The sequence below is a fragment of the Diceros bicornis genome, chromosome 6 (assembly GCF_020826845.1).
Source record: "Diceros bicornis minor isolate mBicDic1 chromosome 6, mDicBic1.mat.cur, whole genome shotgun sequence".
Classification (NCBI taxonomy): Eukaryota; Metazoa; Chordata; class Mammalia; order Perissodactyla; family Rhinocerotidae; genus Diceros; species Diceros bicornis.
Genome location: NC_080745.1, coordinates 94,735,033 through 94,753,859, shown reverse-complemented (window position 1 = coordinate 94,753,859; position 18,827 = coordinate 94,735,033). Strand labels below are relative to the sequence as shown.

The 18,827-nt window shown below is 56.0% G+C and overlaps 1 protein-coding gene across 2 annotated transcripts in view; it reads right to left on the bottom strand.

Moving 5' to 3' along the window:
* INPP5A (inositol polyphosphate-5-phosphatase A) overlaps positions 1–18,827 on the bottom strand; it is a 236,041-nt gene that overhangs the window by 54,828 nt on the left and 162,386 nt on the right. For both annotated transcript variants that reach the window (XM_058544330.1, XM_058544331.1), the window contains exons 7-8: positions 9,146–9,198; positions 7,037–7,156 (exon numbers count right to left, since the gene is read on the bottom strand). In XM_058544330.1, the coding sequence (XP_058400313.1) occupies positions 7,037–7,156; positions 9,146–9,198 (173 nt within the window). The remainder of the gene's footprint in view (positions 1–7,036; positions 7,157–9,145; positions 9,199–18,827) is intronic.

Genomic DNA, 18,827 nt, shown 5'->3' with positions numbered 1-18,827 from the left:
GCAGAATATTTTAGAGTCCTTTAAAAATTTCCCTTAATCTTAAAACATCTACTTGAATGGCTCATTATAGATATATTTAAGCAGTTTCAAATAAACTGACTGATTTATTTTCACCTTCCTAGAAATGGACGGACTGTTTTTTCACAACTTCACTTTTCACTGGACCCCAGCCGGTGCTGGGCGCAGGCTGGCTCTGCCCTTGTGGGGCCGGCAGGCCCCAGGTGGACCGTCACTCCTGCTGTGACACCTGCCGGCAAGAGGGATTAGGACAGTTTGTCTGAGATGCACCTGAGGCAGCGACAGAAGAAAGGACCACGTGCAAAGGCAAACAGAAAAAATCAGTTCACAGGACCTGAGCCAGCATCAGGATTAGCACAAAGCAAGAGAATGTCCCTTTGGCATTAAGTCCCAACAACGAGCGCACCCGAGGGGACTCAGTGACCGGCTGACCGCCAGCAGTGCACACCAGCGCCTGGGCATCTCCCAGGCCTAACGCCGCCAAGTTCCCTGACTTCTCCAGCCAGCACCTTCCAGCAGCTGCCCTCAAGCTGGGGACGTCCCCAGGCCCCAGCATACACATCTATCAGCTGGGAGGGCCAAGAGGTGCCCACCATGCCCACCACCACACCTGAGTGCCAAGCCACGGAGCTCCCCAATCACAGGGGATGCACGAACCCACAGCCACTTGCATGGGAGAGGCCCAGAGAAGTCACAGCCCAATACGGCAATGGCCTCGATGAAGCAGAACACGGAGAGAATTGGGCCAGAGGAAGTTCCAGTTGGTGAGGCATTAATTACAAAAGTCCACTCTTTCCCATTACCTTCCCCAATGTCAACTGCTCGACGTTTCTGAAATGGCCCCTCTTGTCCTAGCCAGTCAGGCCTGAACTCAGGTGTTGGAACGAGCCCATGAGGCGCCGCAAGGCCCTGAACTGTGTCCCTAAAATTCTCACACTGAAGCCTCGACCTGCACATGACTGCACTGGTGATGGGGGCGGTAAGGAGGTAAGGTTAAATGGGGTCCTGAGGGTGGGCCCTGATCCCACAGAGCAAGTGCCCTCATAAGGAGAGACACCAGAACACTCTCCACCACGGGAGGACAGAGTGAGCAGCCAGGAAGCGGGCCCTCACCAGAACCCAACCACACCGGCACCCTCTCCTTGGACCTCAAGCCTCTGGACCCATGAAGTGAGTGTGAGCAGTTTCACCTCAAGGTCTGTGAAGCCTTGTACAGCACTGCACTGACTGAGAGTCCCAGCCTGCCGGGGCCGCCTCCCTCTCTGGCCTGGGCCTCAGTTTCCTCCTCTGTGCACCGTGATGCTCTCCAGCCCTCGAGGCTGCTCCTTTCGGTGGGAGACCGGGAGTGGGTGGGTTTCAGGCCCCAGTCACCACGTTGGTACTTCTCAATTGTTAAGTCACTGCTGTCAACCCCTGAACATCCGCGCTCCCTCTGATAGGCCCTCCCCAACCCGGACCGCCTGGGCAGGGGTGCCATGTGGGCCCACCTGCGTGCACCCGGCTGGAGGGTCATGCTGAGCTTCCCGTCAGCAGCTACGGTTTTCACTTGTTCTTTAAACGCAGCATCACCATATTACACACGCTTTCTCTACACTGAGAATCACCCCTCAAACGCCGCTCGGTCGCCACCACAAGCCAGACAGCGGCAGAGAAGACGCTCAGCCTCCTGCGGCTGCTTTGTTCCTCAAATGTCCGGCAGAAACAGAGCCGAGATCTTAGAAAACTAAGTGAGCTCTTAAAACCTTCTATACCAGCAAACACTGGAAACAATGCTCTACCTCACTGGTTTTGGGGAAACACAAACCATCCTGCGTTTCCCAGCCTGGCCTGAGTGTGGGTGCTGCCCAGTCACAGCGCAGAGCACCGGGGCCACACTCGGGGGAGAAGCACTACTCGCCACGCCGTCCTATTTGTTAGCAAAGCACCAAGAACAACCCACGGGCCGACGAGAGGGCGGACGAGCCGAGGGGCTGCTGGGGGAACACAGAGTTACAGCCAGGCCCCCAGGACTGGGAGCGTGGCCAGGACAAAGCCAGAAATGTGAGGTGCAGAGGGGGGTGCCTGGCAGGAGGCATTCCCGTGATGCTGGAGAACCTCTGTCCACAGGCTTACGGATGCTTACACATGTAAGAACGTAAATTATGCAAACGTGCAATAAAAATATAAAAACCTGCACCCGTGTTAATGCACAGCTACAGTACAGAAATGTGCGTGCATGTGTGACACAAGGACAGACGTACAAGGATTGATAGGCACTAAAGTGGAGACTGTGTTGAGGGGGAGCAGGACAGGGGTTCAGGACGGAGAACACAGGCCAGTGGAGTGTCCGTGCTGCATTTCTGAACAAGACACAAGAGGTAAACATGGGAAAAAGAGACCTAACAGCTGAGCGGAGGGTACCTGACTTCTCACAGCTTTCTACACTTTTCTGAATGCTTATTTTTCAATACAATAAACTAAAGGCTATAGTACAGATGCCATCAATCATCTGAGACATGGGAATAACGAGCTCATTTTGCTGGGACTACAACTGACATCCCGTGTCCTCACTGGGCGCCTTCCCACCCGATGCTGTGGAAACGCAGGAGCCTGGAGGCCTCAGGCTGAGGCCGCGGAGGAACGAGGGCACCGGCCTTTGCAGCCGCGGACTCCGTGCCATCTGAGGTGGACTCCGTGCCGTGCGAGGTGGACTCCAGACAGACACGTGACAACAGCCACCTAGGCTTCCGGGCTGAAGGATGCCCGAGTGGCCTTGTTCACAACCAGGACAGACACGGGTGCCCTGCTCTGGGGGCAGCTAGAGCAGAAGGTGAGGCGGCCGGGCCGGCCAGGCAAGGCAGCCCAGTGACCCAGACCTCACGGAGCGCGCCTTTGCCTGGAAACAGGGCTTTTCTTTGGTTCGCTGCACAGCCAGGGAGAGCTGGGAACGCCTGAGGAGGAACACTGAGGTTGCAGGGTCTTTGAGCAGGCTGACGGCTGACTGATGACCGCCCCTGCGACCACAAAGGGGGCTGTGTGGCTGCCGCATCACATCGCCTCTCCCTGGGAAACTAATTGCTCTCCATTGTTCCCGGCGACATTATTTTTCTGGCAATCATTTTCTTTGAATGCCCAAAATGAGCATGAAACAACTCTTTTGACCGGACATAAAAGTTAAATGTCCCAATGTTGATCAAATTAACTTCAGCGCTGTGACAATGGACTATATTTGTGAGAAAATAATGGGGGGGACAAAGGGGCGCTTTATGCCAAGATTTCACAGTTGTAATGTAAAAACGTTTCTGTTGAACTAGGCCAGGCCACATTTCAAAGGGGAGACAGAAGAGCCCTGTCACTTGTAGAAAAAAATCTCATTTCGCCGCCCAAAAGCTCAGGGAGGTTTCAGGAAGTTTCAGGAAGGATTGTGCGAGCTGAGGTCTCCGCTTCTGGTTTAATCCCCCAAAATGCTCCCCACAGAGCTGTGTCTGGGAGCCAGACCGACCGGCCCCACAATAGGTACAAAAGTGCAAGTGCCTGCCTGCACCCACGGCCTCGCGGAGGGTCTCCGTGCCGGCTCCTCTGGGGTTGGGGGGCCCAGTCCCACAGAGGCCTCATACCTCTAAACCCGGTGCACCCTCACTTCCACGGCTTGCAGCTTAACACCCTTCATTAATCAGGGATTTGTCTTTTTTAACCTCTCATAACACAAGATGAAAAGCAAAACGTGCAAGTTGCACAAAAAACACAAAGATTATTATTTGTAACAAGAAGCTCAGAGGAACCCACCGGCTGCACTTTACTGACACTGAAAATCCTATCTTTCGATGTCTCGAGTAGGAATCCTTCCCAGTCAAGTCCAAGCTGCAGTGAGGCTCCCTTGCTGTGGCAGCAGGCACGAGGGCACCATGGTCACAGAGCCACACCCGTACATGACGACCCGCGGTGCCAGGTGCTCCGTGGCACTCACAGCTGGTGCTGCCGGAAGGTTCCACACTTCTGAAGAGTGGGCACACTTCAGACAAGGAGAGTGTGCATCTCCAGTTTTTTTAATAAGATTCTATTTTGGAATCGTCTTAGATTTACAGAAAAGTTGCAAACGTAGCTCTGGGCACCTCTCAGTTTTAACACGGGGGTCCCCCCCACCAACTCCCAGGGATGGGGACTTCAGGCTGAGGTGCCACCTCTCCCTGGGGCTGACGCCACACGCTCCAATGGAAACGTGGGCCTACGAAGCTTTACAGGGAGATTAGGCCAGGAAAGGCAGGCTCCCCTCTCAGGAGCCTCCTCGCTGTCTCCTGCTTCTGCGCAGAGCCCGGCAGACAATGCTCCCAGAGGTTCCCAACGCTGTGAATGGGGCACTGTTGGTGGCAGCGTCCATTCAAAAGGCCAGCGTGGCATTGTCCTCCCAAACGGCAGAGCAGAATGCAGTCTGATGGTGGCTGCCAAAAGGTTAGCAGCCCCGATGAAAGGCCGGCCCGTTATTCACGGCTCCTACAGAGCTGCCCTTTGTGCCGGGCGGCCGGCCCTGCGCAGTGGAGGTCCGGATCTGCGGCTGGCTGAGCTCCCCACAGAAGCGACTCATGGGAACGGGAAGCTGCAGGAAAGTGCCCTGAAACCAAAAGGCTGCTCTCCTGGAGGCTGCGGAGGAACGGCATTTTGGGGCAATGAGACATTTTAATGCTACACCCCACTGGCAACCTGACTAGAGTCACCAAGACCAGAGTGTTCATGGATCCATCCCAGCCCGTGATCCACGGGAAGTCCCAGCAAGAGTCGGTGCAGCTGACACAGAACCTGTCAGGCTGGAAGACCGCACAGGGCCATGCCCTGGACCAGGTCCTTGCTCCTGGGCCGCTGGCTCACTGTCCCAGGGGTGGTCTGCCTGCAGCGCCCCCAGCCAAGCAGCCTCCGGGGAGGCCAGCCAATGGCTGCTGCCAGGTGGCCCCTCCCAGGAGGGCCGCTCCCCTGAGTGTCACGTAACCACACATTCCGACTTCTTCACCTCCTCCCAGAAGGAGACTCTGTGTTCCAGGCTGGGTGCTGTCAGGCCAGTGCCTACTGGAGTGTTTGAACCTGCTCAGGGCAGGGCTGCCGTTTTTGAATCCCTGGTGCCTCAGCATAGATGGGGTGATGCCGGGCCTGCATGCTGGAAGCACTCGAGAGCGAGTGTGGGCAAGAAAGGGAGACAAAAGACTAGTGGACGAGCCAGCTGAAGGACGAGATGCCCCAGCACGGGGAGATGGGGAGCCGCCATCACGGTGGTGGGTCAGCACACTGGGACACGGGGAGATGGGGAGCCCCCGTCATGGGGGTGGTGGGTCAGCACGCTGGGACAAAGGGAGACGGGGAGCCCCCGTCACGGTGGTGGTGGGTCAGCACAATGGGACACAGTTCTGGGCCCCACCCAGTGGCGGGCTGAGAGCTCAGGTTCGGGCTCAGGTCCACTCTGGCCCTCTGTCGCCTCGGGGTCAGTCCCACCTCTGAGCCCAGCTCAGTCCGAGCCCGGGAAGCTGGCAGGGCCCACTGAAGAGTGCCCAGCTGCATTCAGGATTGAGGGCTGGGCCCTCGCAACCAGCACCCCCATCCCACATGTGGTTCCTCTGCGTGCAGCTGGCAGGCAGCAGCAGGTGCCAGGGTGCTCGGACAGCGTAAGGGACCTGATCTTAGGGCCCCCAGAGGTGAACTGATGGCCATTCTCACTAGCCTGGCTAATGTCAGCACAGGGACAAGACTCTGTGTCCAGAGCGAGTCCCTGCCGAGCCCGCTGAGGAATCCAGAAGGAACATGCACGCAGCAGGTGATGGGCCCAGCAGGCCACTGTCAGGGCTGAGCTGTGCTGAGCTCCATGATGACCATGGGCGAAGCAAAGGGCGGCTGAGTGCAGGCAGGAGGGGTCAAAGGTCAGAGCCTTAGAGGAGCACCAGAAAGAGGCTGGCTCGTAACACGGGGCTGAGAAGCTGGGCGGCCACCGTCCTTGGTGCACTTACGTGGACATACAACTCAGTGCCCTGGTGCGGGGGGTAGAGGACAGGGTGGGGGTCCTGGGGAAATCTGAGGTCATCCGGGCAGAAATGCAAAGATGCCTGTCCTGCAGTAACAGCTGTCCCAAGCTCAAGCAGGTTGTTGACCATCACTCAGGCCATGGGACGCTGGTAGGAGAGGACTTCAACAAGAGAACTAAGCAGAAGGCGCAGAAATGAACAGCCCAGTGGACTTGGGCTGCTACACTGAGCTTCAGCAAAAGGTCCATGTGCAAATCAAGAGGGACGCTGGTCCCCAGACCAGACAGATCCTCTTCAGCGGGGTGTGAGGGGCCGCCTTTCTTTCCCAGATGATAGCCCACCAGCTCTGACCCTGTGAAAGGTCACATGAGACTGTCACACACAGAAGGAGGCCCCACGGGGTTCAGGCGGAAGGGTCCTGAAAACCAGCTGTGAGAGCGGAGCGAGGAGTGGAGACAGAGCCAGGGGAGGCCGGCTAGGAGCCTGGGCAGGAGGCGGAGGTGGCTTCCCCACTCTGAAGACCACTGACACCCGGCCCCGCCCAGCCCCCGCCAGAAGCCAGTGGCTCCGGCTGGACTGTGGAGGGGCAGGGCCAGGAGGGAGGCGGTGCTTGGCCAGGCTTGGTCACAGGGGCCTCGCTGAGCTGAGCCTGACAGCCAGGGCTGCTCCAAGGTGCCTGGAGCCCGAGCCTGGCAGGAGCGGCAGGCGGGCCAGAGCCGTGGGAAGGCACTGACTGTGGCCAGCGGAACCCCATAGAGCATTGTTTCTGAGCCCCCAGCCAAAACATGGATGTCAGACTCTGAGACACTCCAGCTGACATCTTTATTTTTCCCAGAGAACAGAGAAGAGTCTGGCGCCCACCTTGGGTCTGTGGGGTAGGGGCTGCCTGGGCCTTGGGATGGGGGTCAGAACTTGTGCCGTATCAACGGTCAACATTTGCGGTTTCATAATTTTGGCAAATAGGAAAAAACAAACAAGGAAAAGTGGGCTAAGAACCGTGACCCTCCGCGGAGGACACGGCCGCCCTCGGCACCCACCTGTCGAGCACGTAGCCCAGGGCCTTGTGCCGGATCCCCGAGTACACGGATGGGCTTGTCTCCCACGCAACCAAGTTGGAAGCGTCGTGGAAAAGATGGATGTTCACCAGGTCAAAGGCGCTGCAGAGACAGAGAAGCAGGCTCAGTGACGGGGTGACGCCGCCAGTCACCTGGTGCAGCCACTCCTACACTGTTCCCTCCTGGGCTCCCCAGTGGGACGTGGAGCCAAGCCTGGCCAGGGGCCCAAGGGGTTGCAGGCGGGCAGAGTCACCTGCACCCTGCATTCCTGCCCTCCTCAGCTGCTCCAGGCTGAGCCAGAGCATGCCCTCCTACCTGGTCAGAGGAGGACACACGAGACCTTAAGTGTGAGTCTTTACACCTCTCTGCAATGCGGTTACTCTGACCAAATGAAAAGGCAGCTATTTCTTGTTAAAGAAAAGGACTTATACACGATCACAGAACTTTTCCTCAAGCCGTTGGCCAAACCAGGAGGAGGAGGGGGCGGGGGCAGGAGGAGGAGGAGGAAGAGGCTGCCTCCCTCCCTCTGGGAGGGAGGAGGAAGAGGGAGGAGGAGGGAAGAGGAGGGGGGAGGAGGAGGGGGCTGTCTCTCTAGGCCTGAGCCCCCTCAAAGGCCAGCTGGTGGTCTGGCCGATGCAGCCTGGTGCCTGTCAGCAGCTCACTGTAGGGGCCCCTGTGACATGGGGGAGGGGGGCACTAAGCGGTTCATTTCACTCCCAAGAAGCTCCTCAGCACACAGCCCTGAGAAAACCCTTGGGGAAACCCCAGCAGCCCCTGCTTCTGCAGGGACATGGTGAGGCCGGAATTCAGCCATCAACCTTCCCACACCCCGGAGAGCCCCTTTCATTACCAAGGGTGTATCTGTCTCACAATGAGGACAGTGCAGCGACATGAGCATGCCACAGTCATCCGCAGCGCCGGGACCACCAGGCCCCAAGACCTAGCAGCCGTGTGTGCTAACAGCCATCTCCTGGGGGCCATGTAAAGAATATGATTCCTCTCCTACAGCTGTGATGACCCCAACACCCCTGCCTCTTGTGTCCACCTCTGTGCGGCCCCTCCCATACTGAGCCAAGGTGTGACCAATGGCAAAAGGCGGACATAGTGGCCTGGCACTCCCTGGATTAGGTCACAAACACTGCAGCTCCATCTGGGGCTCCCTCCCTCCCACTCTCTCTGGCTCTCTGGAAGCCCGCTCCAGGGAAAGCCCTGACCTGAGTGGTCCCAGGAAGGAGCCAGGGGAAAGGGCAGGGGCTGCTGAGTGCCCTGCTGCTCCTACCCCCCCGGGCGTGCCCAGGCTGGAATCGCTGGCTGATGCTGGCACCCTGAAGGGGGCTCTCCAGGTTTGGGGGGCTCCAGAGCCCGCCACCAGCCCCCACCTATCCCCTGTGTGTGGGGGCGGCAGTCCTTGCCCTGCACGGCTGCTGGGCACCCCTCGCCTGGACAAGCCCATCAGCCAGCGTGGGGCCCTTCCCCAGGACCCGTTCACGGGGCACACGCCCGCTCCCAGAGCCCCTGCACCCTCAGGTCCACAGGCCCAGTCCCCGGGAGGTTGAGTGCACCTTCTGGGGAGAAGAGTCTGTCTTCAGCACATTAGGAGAGGAAGTAACAAGTTTCTGAAGGTGTCCTCTCATGGCAGAAAGGGTGGGGCTCATGCCACTGAGAGCCAATGCCCTTGGGAAGGCTGGGCCTGAGAGTCCCCGAGTTGGAAGGTTTCTACTTCACGTGTGCTCAAATGCCCACCAGGACATGCAGCTGGACCACTTTCTCACCACTGCACATGGCCACAGTGGGACCGCTGGAGGAGGGGTGCCAGGAGGAGCCCCAGGCAGCATGGTGGGCGCTCAGACTCTCACGCCCACAGGAGGAGCAGTGGGGGCCTTCGGTGTGTGAGCCTTGACGCTGGGCTCATGGGGCCAGGCGACAATACTCCGTGTCACACAGTATCACCAAGAACAAAAAAGGTCAAAGGGCACGGGTTTGGGTGGCAGCCTCTGATGGGATGCTCGCCACATACCACTTGTGCAAAATACAAAAGGGGGGAAACGTCCTGCAAGTTGACAAAGGGAGATAGTCGATACAGCAACGTACCAGTCCGCGACGCACCATCTTGTCCGAACGAAGCCTTTTCTGGACCATTTGCACTGAAAAAACAAATAGGTTACACAATAAGCAGGCTTAGGAGAGGGACACACTCAACTCACACATGATCAGGGACACCCAAGATGCTCCTGCAATCGGAAAAAGTGATGTCAACCTTTCAGCGCATAAGGTGCTCTGCTAAAAAGAGCTGAGATGCACACTTGCTGCAAAGGCAGAGCTTTGTGTGCACAAAGCGCACCAGGGTTGTCCATGCAGCCGCAGGCAGGAAAAGGGACAAAGAAACAGGGCACCACTGTCTCCTGAGCCCATCCCCCACGCTCGAGAGACGCTGCAAGGAAACCATCTATGTTGTCAGCCCAGGCACACGTGAGGAGCGCCTCCACAGGGAAGTCAGGATGCCCTTGGCCACGCCACGTGGAAGGCCTGGGCCGCAGCATCCGCAAAGATGTCCTGGACTGCTGGCGAGCCTGGCGAGGGACGAGGAGACGTCTGAGGCTGGAAAGAAGTGAGCGAGGCCTGCCTGGACGGCCCTTCCCCGAGAGCGGCTCTGGGAGCGTGGGGGCTTTGCACAGCTCCGTGCCCATGACACTGACCCTAGAGAGCCGCGACGCAGATGGACAGGTCCAGGATGGAGCCTGCCAAGGGAGAAAGGGGTCAAACCAAAGAAACCCGGGATTTAGTTTTGCTACACTCGCCTACCTCCCTAAAAATAACCTTTGTTCTGGAACACGCCTTTTTCTCTTGTTGGTCTGTGACCCCAGGACCAGAGGAGAGAGAGCAGGGGCAGGCGTGGGGGGTGGGGGGGCGGGAATCCACACCTGCGCCTTTTCCACAGCTCCTTACAACGGTGGGTCAGAGACGGACTGGGCTGGCTGCTGCCTTGCCCAGGATCAGTGACCAGTGACCTTCTGGTCCATGATGGGCAGGAAAGGAGGGTGGGATGCAGCTGTGATGATGGAAACATTCTGTGTCATGCTCCCCAATAGGGTAGCCACTGGCCATTTGGGGCCACCGAGCACTAGAAATGTGTAACTGAAGAGCCTAATATTGCAATGTTATCTTTTTTTGTGTGTGTGTGAGGAAGATCAGCCCTGAGCTAACATCCATACTAATCCTCCTCTTTTTGCTGAGGAAGACCTGCTCTGAGCTAACATCTATTGCCAATCCTCCTCCTTTTTTTTCCCCAAAGCCCCAGTAGATAGTTGTATGTCATAGTTGCACATCCTTCTAGTTGCTGTATGTGGGACACGGCCTCAGCATGGCCGGAGAAGCAGTGCACCGGTGCGCGCCCGGGATCCAAACCCGGGCTGCCAGTAGCGGAGCGCGCACTTAACTGCTAAGCCACCGGGCCAACCCTGCAATGTTATCTTAATTTTAATTTAAATAGCCACACTGAACACGGACGCTTCACAGCCTAAGCAGTTAGGGAGTGCTGCTCCTGCCCTCTTGCAAACCCCCAAGGGGCACTGGAAGACTCTCCTGAATCCCCAATTTACAAACACCACGTTGGCAAACCTTCAGCGAACCAAATGAAAGTGTCCTGTTTCCCCTAGAATGTCAGCCACCAGGGCAGGATGTCGTCTGTTTTGTCCCCAGTATTCCCAGCAGGAGCACGAGGCCTGGTGCATGGTCCTCAGGGCACAGAGGAGGGAGGAGGGGATGCGTGTGTGGGGACTCAGGTGTCCTAGGGGATAGGCAGTGGCAGCAGAGGGCGAGGACTGTGTCCTCCCTCGGGCCTGGGTTTGCTACATGGGAACCCAAAATTAAAGGCTGAAGAAAAGAGCTCCCTGCGTGAGAGAATGGCCAGAAGAACACGGACTGTAGACAATTCAGCGCAAGTTCTTCATTTCATGCAGGTAATCCAGTGGCTAAAATCTCTCCCTGACCCACAGCCCCGTTAGCCACCGTCCATCTATGCTTTAGGCCCCTAATGACCGAGCTCCACGAGCAACCTCCTTTCTCTCCACTCTTGCTCAGCCTCACGGCACGTGGCTCTGGATTCCAGCCCTTCATCCAGAGTACTCTCTGCACGTCCTCGCGCCTGTCTGCAAAGCCGGCACGTGCTTTTCCTCTCACCCACCTCTCGGCTGCGCCGACCCCTCAGCAGCCTTCTGTCCTGCAGACACACCCGCCTGGCCTCGAGGACCTGCCTTCTCCGGGTCCCCTTCCCGCCATCCGACCCTTCTCAGCCCTTGATCCCCGCTTGTTGTGCTGGGACCCTGGCACCAGGTCTTCTTCAGGCCCCCTCCGCAGGCCTGTCCATTTCAGGATGGGAAACACAGCACCTCCCTGCTGAGGACTCCACCTCCATCTCCCCTCTGCCACTTAGAGTCAGCCTGCTGCCCCACAGCGCCCACCACGGCTGTTGACGTCCCCTCGCCAATCCTTTCTCCATGCACATCTTCTTCTCTGGTGGCTGTCAGGTTTTTCTCTGTCGTCAGTATTCTGAAGCTTCCCTACAGTTGAGGCTTGCATTCATTCATTCATTCATTTATTTATTATTATTATTTTTCCCCCAAAGCCCCAGTAGATAGTTGTATGTCATAGTTGCACATCCTTCTAGTTGCTGTATGTGGGACACGGTCTCAGCATGGCCGGAGAAGCGGTGCACCAGTGTGCACCCAGGATCCGAACCCAGGCCACCAGTAGCGGAGCGCACGCACTTAACCGCTAAGCCACGGGGCTGGCCCTTGCATTTATTTTTATATCCTGCCCAGTACTCAGTCTGAGCACTCAGGGCTTTAATTTTGGAAAAACATCCCCTCTCATCTTTTCCAATATTTCTCCCCATTGTCTCTTTCCGGAATTTCTTTGGGATGAATAGAGAGCCTCTCAAGGGGCCTTCAGGTCTTTTAACTACTCTTTTCCATAAAAATAAAACATGAAAACAACCAGGCAAACAAAAATCATTGCCTCTCTTGGCTATGTTCTAGATGAATTCCTTAACAATACCTTCTGATTCACTGATTCTCTCTTTGGCCACATGTGGTTTAGAACCTATTCTGGGGCCGGCCTGGTGGCGCAAGCGGTTAAGTGCGCGCGCTCTGCTGCGGTGGCCCGGGGTTCGCTGGTTCGGATCCCAGGCGTGCACCGACGCACCGCTTGGAAAGCCATGCTGTGGTGGCATCCCATATAAAAAGTGGAGGAAGATAGGCACAGATGTTAGCCCAGGGCCAATCTTCTGCAGCAAAAAAAGAGGAGGATTGGCAGATGTTAGCTCAGGGCCGATCTTCCTCACAAAAAAAAAAGAACCTCTTCTGTTATTTTTAGTGACTGTGTTTCTATCTACTCTTTTTCATATTCCTTTGTTTTTTTTCTGACTGCTTTTGTTTAATAACATCTTGTTTTTAATTAATGTTATCCTTTTATTTATCTCTTTGAGCATCCTAAACATACTAAGTCTTTGTCAGCTTGTTCCACAACATTAATTTTATTGGGAGTAAACTGGTGTTCTGGGGTCTGTTCACCTCATAGACTTTCTTGGTCTGCAGTCTCCTGCAGAGTGAGAGCCCACCTTCTCCACCTTGCAGTCCTGTGGCTGCCCCAGGGCCCACACCAGGTACCATATGGAGTCTGGGTTCCTGCTCCCTGGTGACATTGAGAAGGTCACCGGTGCAACTACACAGTCTGCAGGCAGTATGGCCTTTCTCCTCCCACCACTAAAGCCCTATGGGAGTGCACTTTTTTATTACTATTTTTAGAGCAGTTTTAGGTTTACGTACAGCGAGCTCCCATATGCTCCCCCCTGCCCACCCCCCACACAAACAGACACCTTTTCCTCCAGCTCTGCTTGGCGAGGGCCTAGCCTCATGCCGCAAGCTGGCTCTGGTTCCTAGCCTGCAACCCTCTCAGAGCTCCAGCCGCACTGCCCGCCAGGAGGACAGGGCCATGTGAAAGACCCTGGACACTCATCGAGGTGTCACCAACGCGTCTTTCACTAGACAGGCGGTCTGACCACCGCACAGCACCGAGCGTGTGGTGGACCTGTTTGTCTGCTGCGTGAGACATTCGACTCTTATTCCAAATTCTCTGGGGGTCCATTTGCCCAAAGAATGTTCTTATTCATTCCACATAAGTAACTGTGTCTGTGATGAAGCACACCAACAGGGAGCTGAGCTGAGGGCTAGTGAGGCCCCTCCACTGCCCTGGCTGGAACACTGAACCGATGCTCAGAAAGGCCACATGGTGGAATCTCTCCCCTTTACGTGCCCTGCACTCCAGACAGCTGCCTCGTCGCTTCTGTCCATAACGCCCTTCCTCCACCTTCCACACATCCAAATCCAACTCTTTCTCCCAAGCACTCGCCAGGGCACCTTCTCAACTCCACCACTCTTCACGTGGCCTCAAACTGGGCCTGAGTAGGACATCTTCCGTTGGTATTCAAGCCCCAAGGCCAGGGGCCTAGCCTCCCTCTGCAGCAGCCAGGACTGGAGCCAGGACTGCCTGGGTCCGAGTCCCAGCCGTGGGCCTCAGGCTAGACAACTTCTCCGAGCCGTGGCTTCTTCCCGTGTCCAGTGCAGGTGAGAACAGGGCCCAGGGCCCAGACCAGGCTGCTGGACGGGGGCAGCTCCCCCATCTCGGGAGCTGAGCGCAGTGTGCACGCGGCCGATGAGCACCACCCCACATGCCTGACGGCAGCGCTGCAGCAGCAGGAGCCACAGCCTGGCCAGGGCTGCGGGTGCCGACACCATTCTAACGCCGGATGCACTGAACGTGTTCAGTCCTCACAACAGCCTATGGGATGGCTGCCACTGCCCATTTTACAGACCAGGAAACTGAGGCCCAGAGGTTAAGAACTGTGCCCAAGGTCACTTGGCAGGTGAACGGTGGAGCCGGATTCATGCCTCAGTCCCTGAGCCCGGGAGCCTGAACCCTCACTCCTGTTCCCACCCCACCCCGAGGCCACAGTGGGAGCCAGGTGGATGTGGGACTGGGGACAAACTCATCCTAACCTGGTAAGGCCCACCTCTTCTCCTAGTACCAGAGCAGGAGGTAGTGACATCTTTCCAGAAGAGGACAGCCACCTTGCCTCGTGGGGAAGAAGGGTTTCAACGCACACGACTATCTGACAGGCCTCTCCATGGCCCCTCCCAGAGAACTAGCAACGTATCTTCCATCCCACGCCACTTCCTTCTGTCCAAGGGTGGGAGGTGGCTCGGCGACCCCAGTAGGTGGGTGCGTACTGGGAAACTAGAAGCTGCAGCACGGAGCAGCCCTGACTTAAACTGGCCTAACTTCTGTGCTAAAGGCGAGCCACCCGGAGGCGGCACAGGTGAAGCTGTGTGTGCACTGGCCCGGCTGATTCCGTGGAAACAGCCTACATGAATAACCTGTGACGCGCAGGCGGAGAGACCTGCGGTCAGACCACATGGAGAGCAAGCCGGGCAGGCAGCGCTGAGTGCAGCACGGGCAGGCAGCTGTGTGCACAAGGCACCATCGATGAGGACCGGGAGAGCACAATCGTCTCCTCTCCAGCTGTGAGGGGAGCAGGGGTGGCAGGACCCGCTCCTCCAGGAGAAACGGGCAGGCTCCAGGGCAGTGGGTGCCCTGTGCAGCCGAGGGCCCCCTCCCCGGGGTGTGTGGACTCAGCAGGGCCCCTGGGGAGCTGCTCCTCATCAGCGCTGACCCTCTGCCAGCTCCCACCCCCCCCAGGAGGTGCCCTGCACCAAGGGCTCACACTGACTGCTCCTCCCATCCCTCTCTCCTCTCCCTCCCCTCCCTCCTCTTCCCCTCCTTCTGCCTCCTCCTCCTCCTCTAACTCTGGACTCTAACTCTGGAACGCCTGGACACCTGAAGAACAAGGCCTCCAGGGCTCTGGCACTCGGCCCTGCCCCAGGCACTTCTGCATCATCAGAGCTGGTCCTGAAGCCCCCTTACCTTCAAGGTGCAGACCACTCATGATCCCCTCTTTTGGCAAAACAAGTCATGAGAGGAAGGGTTTCTTTTTACTCCTTAGTCTCAGAAACTAAGGTTTCCAGGACTCTCCTTGGCTCCTTCTCGCCCTCTTCCCCTCTCTCCTTCCCACCTTACAGGCCTCCTCCTCGCTCTCTTCCCAGCTCACCAGACACCCATGCTCTGCCCGGAGTCTTCCGTTGGCCCGACAGCCACCCGGCAACTCTGTCACCTCCGCCAAGCTTGTGCTGCGGCCACTGACCCTGCTGTGTGGAACTGCACCCTGCCCCCATCCTCAGCACCCCCTCGCTGGTAACCTGACCACGAGTTCCTTCCTCTCACATACAACTCACTGACTGACCACACGCACCATCCATTTCTCCCACCAGGACGCACATTTCCTGAGGCCAGGGTCTTCACTCGTCCTGCGGGATCCACGGCACCCTGCAACATTTGTTGAAGGCGTGAACAGAGACAATCCACACACTTGGAGGGAAATTGCCACACAGTGAGGAACGGCTATGGGCGCCGGGCCCCGGCCCCACACACTTCCAGAAGGTTCTTTCCAGAAGAGCAGTCTGGCCAGGATGGACACAGGCATAGGCAGACACCCTGCAATCATGCCTCTCAATCCGAGACCCCAAGTTGAATACGTGGGTTTTTACGTAGAATTTAATATAACCACCAACAGTACTACTTCCATTAAAAATGGAAGGCATATGTGAGTTTTTGTACCAAAAATTAATTATTGTTCCCTTCAGTTTTCAGTTATTTGTGTTAACTGAAGTGTCTATGTATATACATATCTTCAATATATGTGCACGTGTGTATCTTGTATTTTAGACTTTTTAATTTTCCATAATAATGGAACACTGTTTTCAACATTATTAATAGAATGAATACCTAAAACAGGAGATGTTATTTTTTTGTATACTATAGATGTGTAATAACTGTAATTTTAAGATTCTAACTAGATTTAAGATTTTTAACTTAAATTACAAATGAATATCAGAAAGTTTAACAGTACAACATTATCAACCTCCACTATGTTGATTAAATATTTGTAGAAAATATGTTCCTTTTGTCATAAGGTCATCACTGCAATCATGAATGTCTTTGGACTGAGTTTCCAAACCATTCTACAGTGTGACAAAGGGAAGCCATAGCCCGGGACACTCTACAGTGTGACAAAGGGAAGCCACAGCCCGGGACACTCTACAGTGTGACAAAGGGAAGCCACAGCCCGGGACACTCTGCAGTGTGACAAAGGGAAGCTACAGCCCGGGACACTCTACAGTGTGACAAAGGGAAGCTATAGCCCGGGACGCTCTACAGTGTGACAAAGGGAAGCCACAGCCTGGGACGCTCTACAGTGTGACAAAGGGAAGCCACAGCCCGGGACACTCTACAGTGTGACAAAGGGAAGCTACAGCCCAGGACACTCTGATGTTTTCGGAGTGTTGGCTCCACGCTTTGATCACGCGTCCCTGGGGGTGGCTGGGATGCATCACAGGTCCTTCCAGAACAACCACCAAGTGCCCCAGACCCTTCTAACCAAGGGCCCAGAAGGTGGTCATGAAAGCATAGCCTGCATTCACGGTGCAGGAATTAGGGCCCAAGACCTCAGTTTGCCCAAGACCACCAGCTCCCTGGAGAAAGAACCAGAACTAGAACTCACTTCCCTGACTGCTGAGCCCAAGTCTCCTCCTTGGACCATCACGTCCATCGTGTGGCAGAACCCTGAGCTCTCGGGGATTATAACCCAGGCCAAGCTGGGGCAGGGTAGGGCAGGGGTGCACCTGTCATCAGAGGGGCAAGTGCCTTTCCCATCAAGGTCACTGCCTGGTGTGGCTGCTCACACGACCCCCTACCCAAAACACGTACTCACACACACGCACACATGCACGCACACGGCTGTCCTCCACCTGCCTGCCTGGGAAGTGCCAGCATCTGGGAGGTATAGAGATGGGGAACCTCCATCACAGGCTCACATGCTCAGGAGCTACAGAAGGACCCAGAGAAGTTTCTAGATGTAGATGCTTGTTGTAAATGGAAGTGGGGTGTATGTATGGGCTGGGCGGTCTCCTCAAATGTCTGATTGGTCTACTCCATTCCAGTCTATGTTCTAAAACTTTCTGGTCATTGGCCACCTTCTGAAATCTCCATGAGGACTCCAGGAGATTACAGATGGGGGACAGCAGCGCTGGGGTGCTCCCCCGCCCCCTGCCACTCTCGGAGAGTTTATCACCACAAAATGAAAACATGTCATGCCCGGGTGGGGGTGGGGGTGGGGGCACTGCCACATCGTTCACCTTACAATATTAAGTCTCTGCTCAGATCCCCTGTTAATAGGATTCCTTTAGCCAGCAGATGGATTGCGAATACAGGCGGTTTCATCTACTAAAAGACAGCATAAATCACCACTGAGAAAAGGGAGACTGCAGGCAGGCTATCACCACACAGCCTTCCCCGTGAAAGACCCGCTTCAGAGCATTAGTGGAATTAATTCATCTTTCATAAGAGCTTGGAGCCGTCCCGTGATCTATGGTAACAACCAATTTCTCACTACGGGCAAGAGAAAAAAAATGCCTCGGCCCTGATCGACTACACAAATCTGCTTTTTAAAAATGGCCTCACATTATCTGGAGTGCTGCTCCCAGAGGCAGCATTTGAAATTCATGCCAAGCCAAAAGCACCCGTAAATCAACAGAGAAAGTTTTGTTAGTTTTATATGCAGCGGGCTATAATTATTTGGAATTGCATTATGCCTCCGTCGTGGTAATTACGTTTAGATTATCCTTAAGTGGTGATAATAAAAGAAAGAGAAATCAGTCTTAAACTAATTTCCTTCCCCTAAACGTGTCTGAGTAAAGCTAAAGGAGCAGCCTGAATACACAGGAGGGCAGGATCGGGCGGCACGGCTCTCCCACACACATCCCGTGGGCGCCCCTGCGTGACCGCAACTGCCAACCTGCCTCCTGGTCAAGACACGCAGAGCGCGGTAACAGCGTGGAGCTGTGTACACCTGAACAAGACCACACTACTGACAGGACACTACAAGTGTTTGTGTTTTTTAAAATAAGGTTTTCTTTCTGTTAATTTACCAGGATGAAAAGAAAACTAAGCAACAACTCCCTTCTGGAAACTCGAATGGATTTGTTTGCACAGCCACACGTCGTCAGACCAAACAGATGGGACAGCGAGACAATTTCTAACATAGCAACATCACACTGTACGGAGTAAGGCCGGGGACCCCAGGAAGGCCAGGTCCCCAGTATGGGGGTCACCCTGTCCCAGCAGCATGCTATTCACCCACCGAGAGATCGGGGTCCACCCAGCACCATCCCAAACTTTTCCTTCCAGAGATGCATTTTCCCCTCTGCCCGTGCTTATGATAGTGTGGTCACCCGGAGCCAGGTCTCCTCCCGGGGCAGGGAGGCGGCCCTTCGCTTCTGGCCCCATGGAACCATGCCAGCACTTCAGAGAGGACAGTGCACTGGCTGCAAGCACCAAGGCAGAGGAGCAGTGACCCAGGCCCCCAGAGGGGCATCTGCCCTCTCTGAGGGGTGTGCTGGGAGGTGGGACACCACAGTGGAGGCCTCCAGACCTTACCCCAACACCCTCCCATGCCAACCTCAGCCTGAGCTTCCCAGCCTCCTCACCCCACGCCGCCCAGGCCAGTGGAGAGAAGAGAGTCGCAGGGAGCCCCCAAATGTGCTGGGGCCTGGGGAGCAAGTTCCTGCAGAGTGCTGGGGATGCCAGGCCTGGAGAAGAGCCT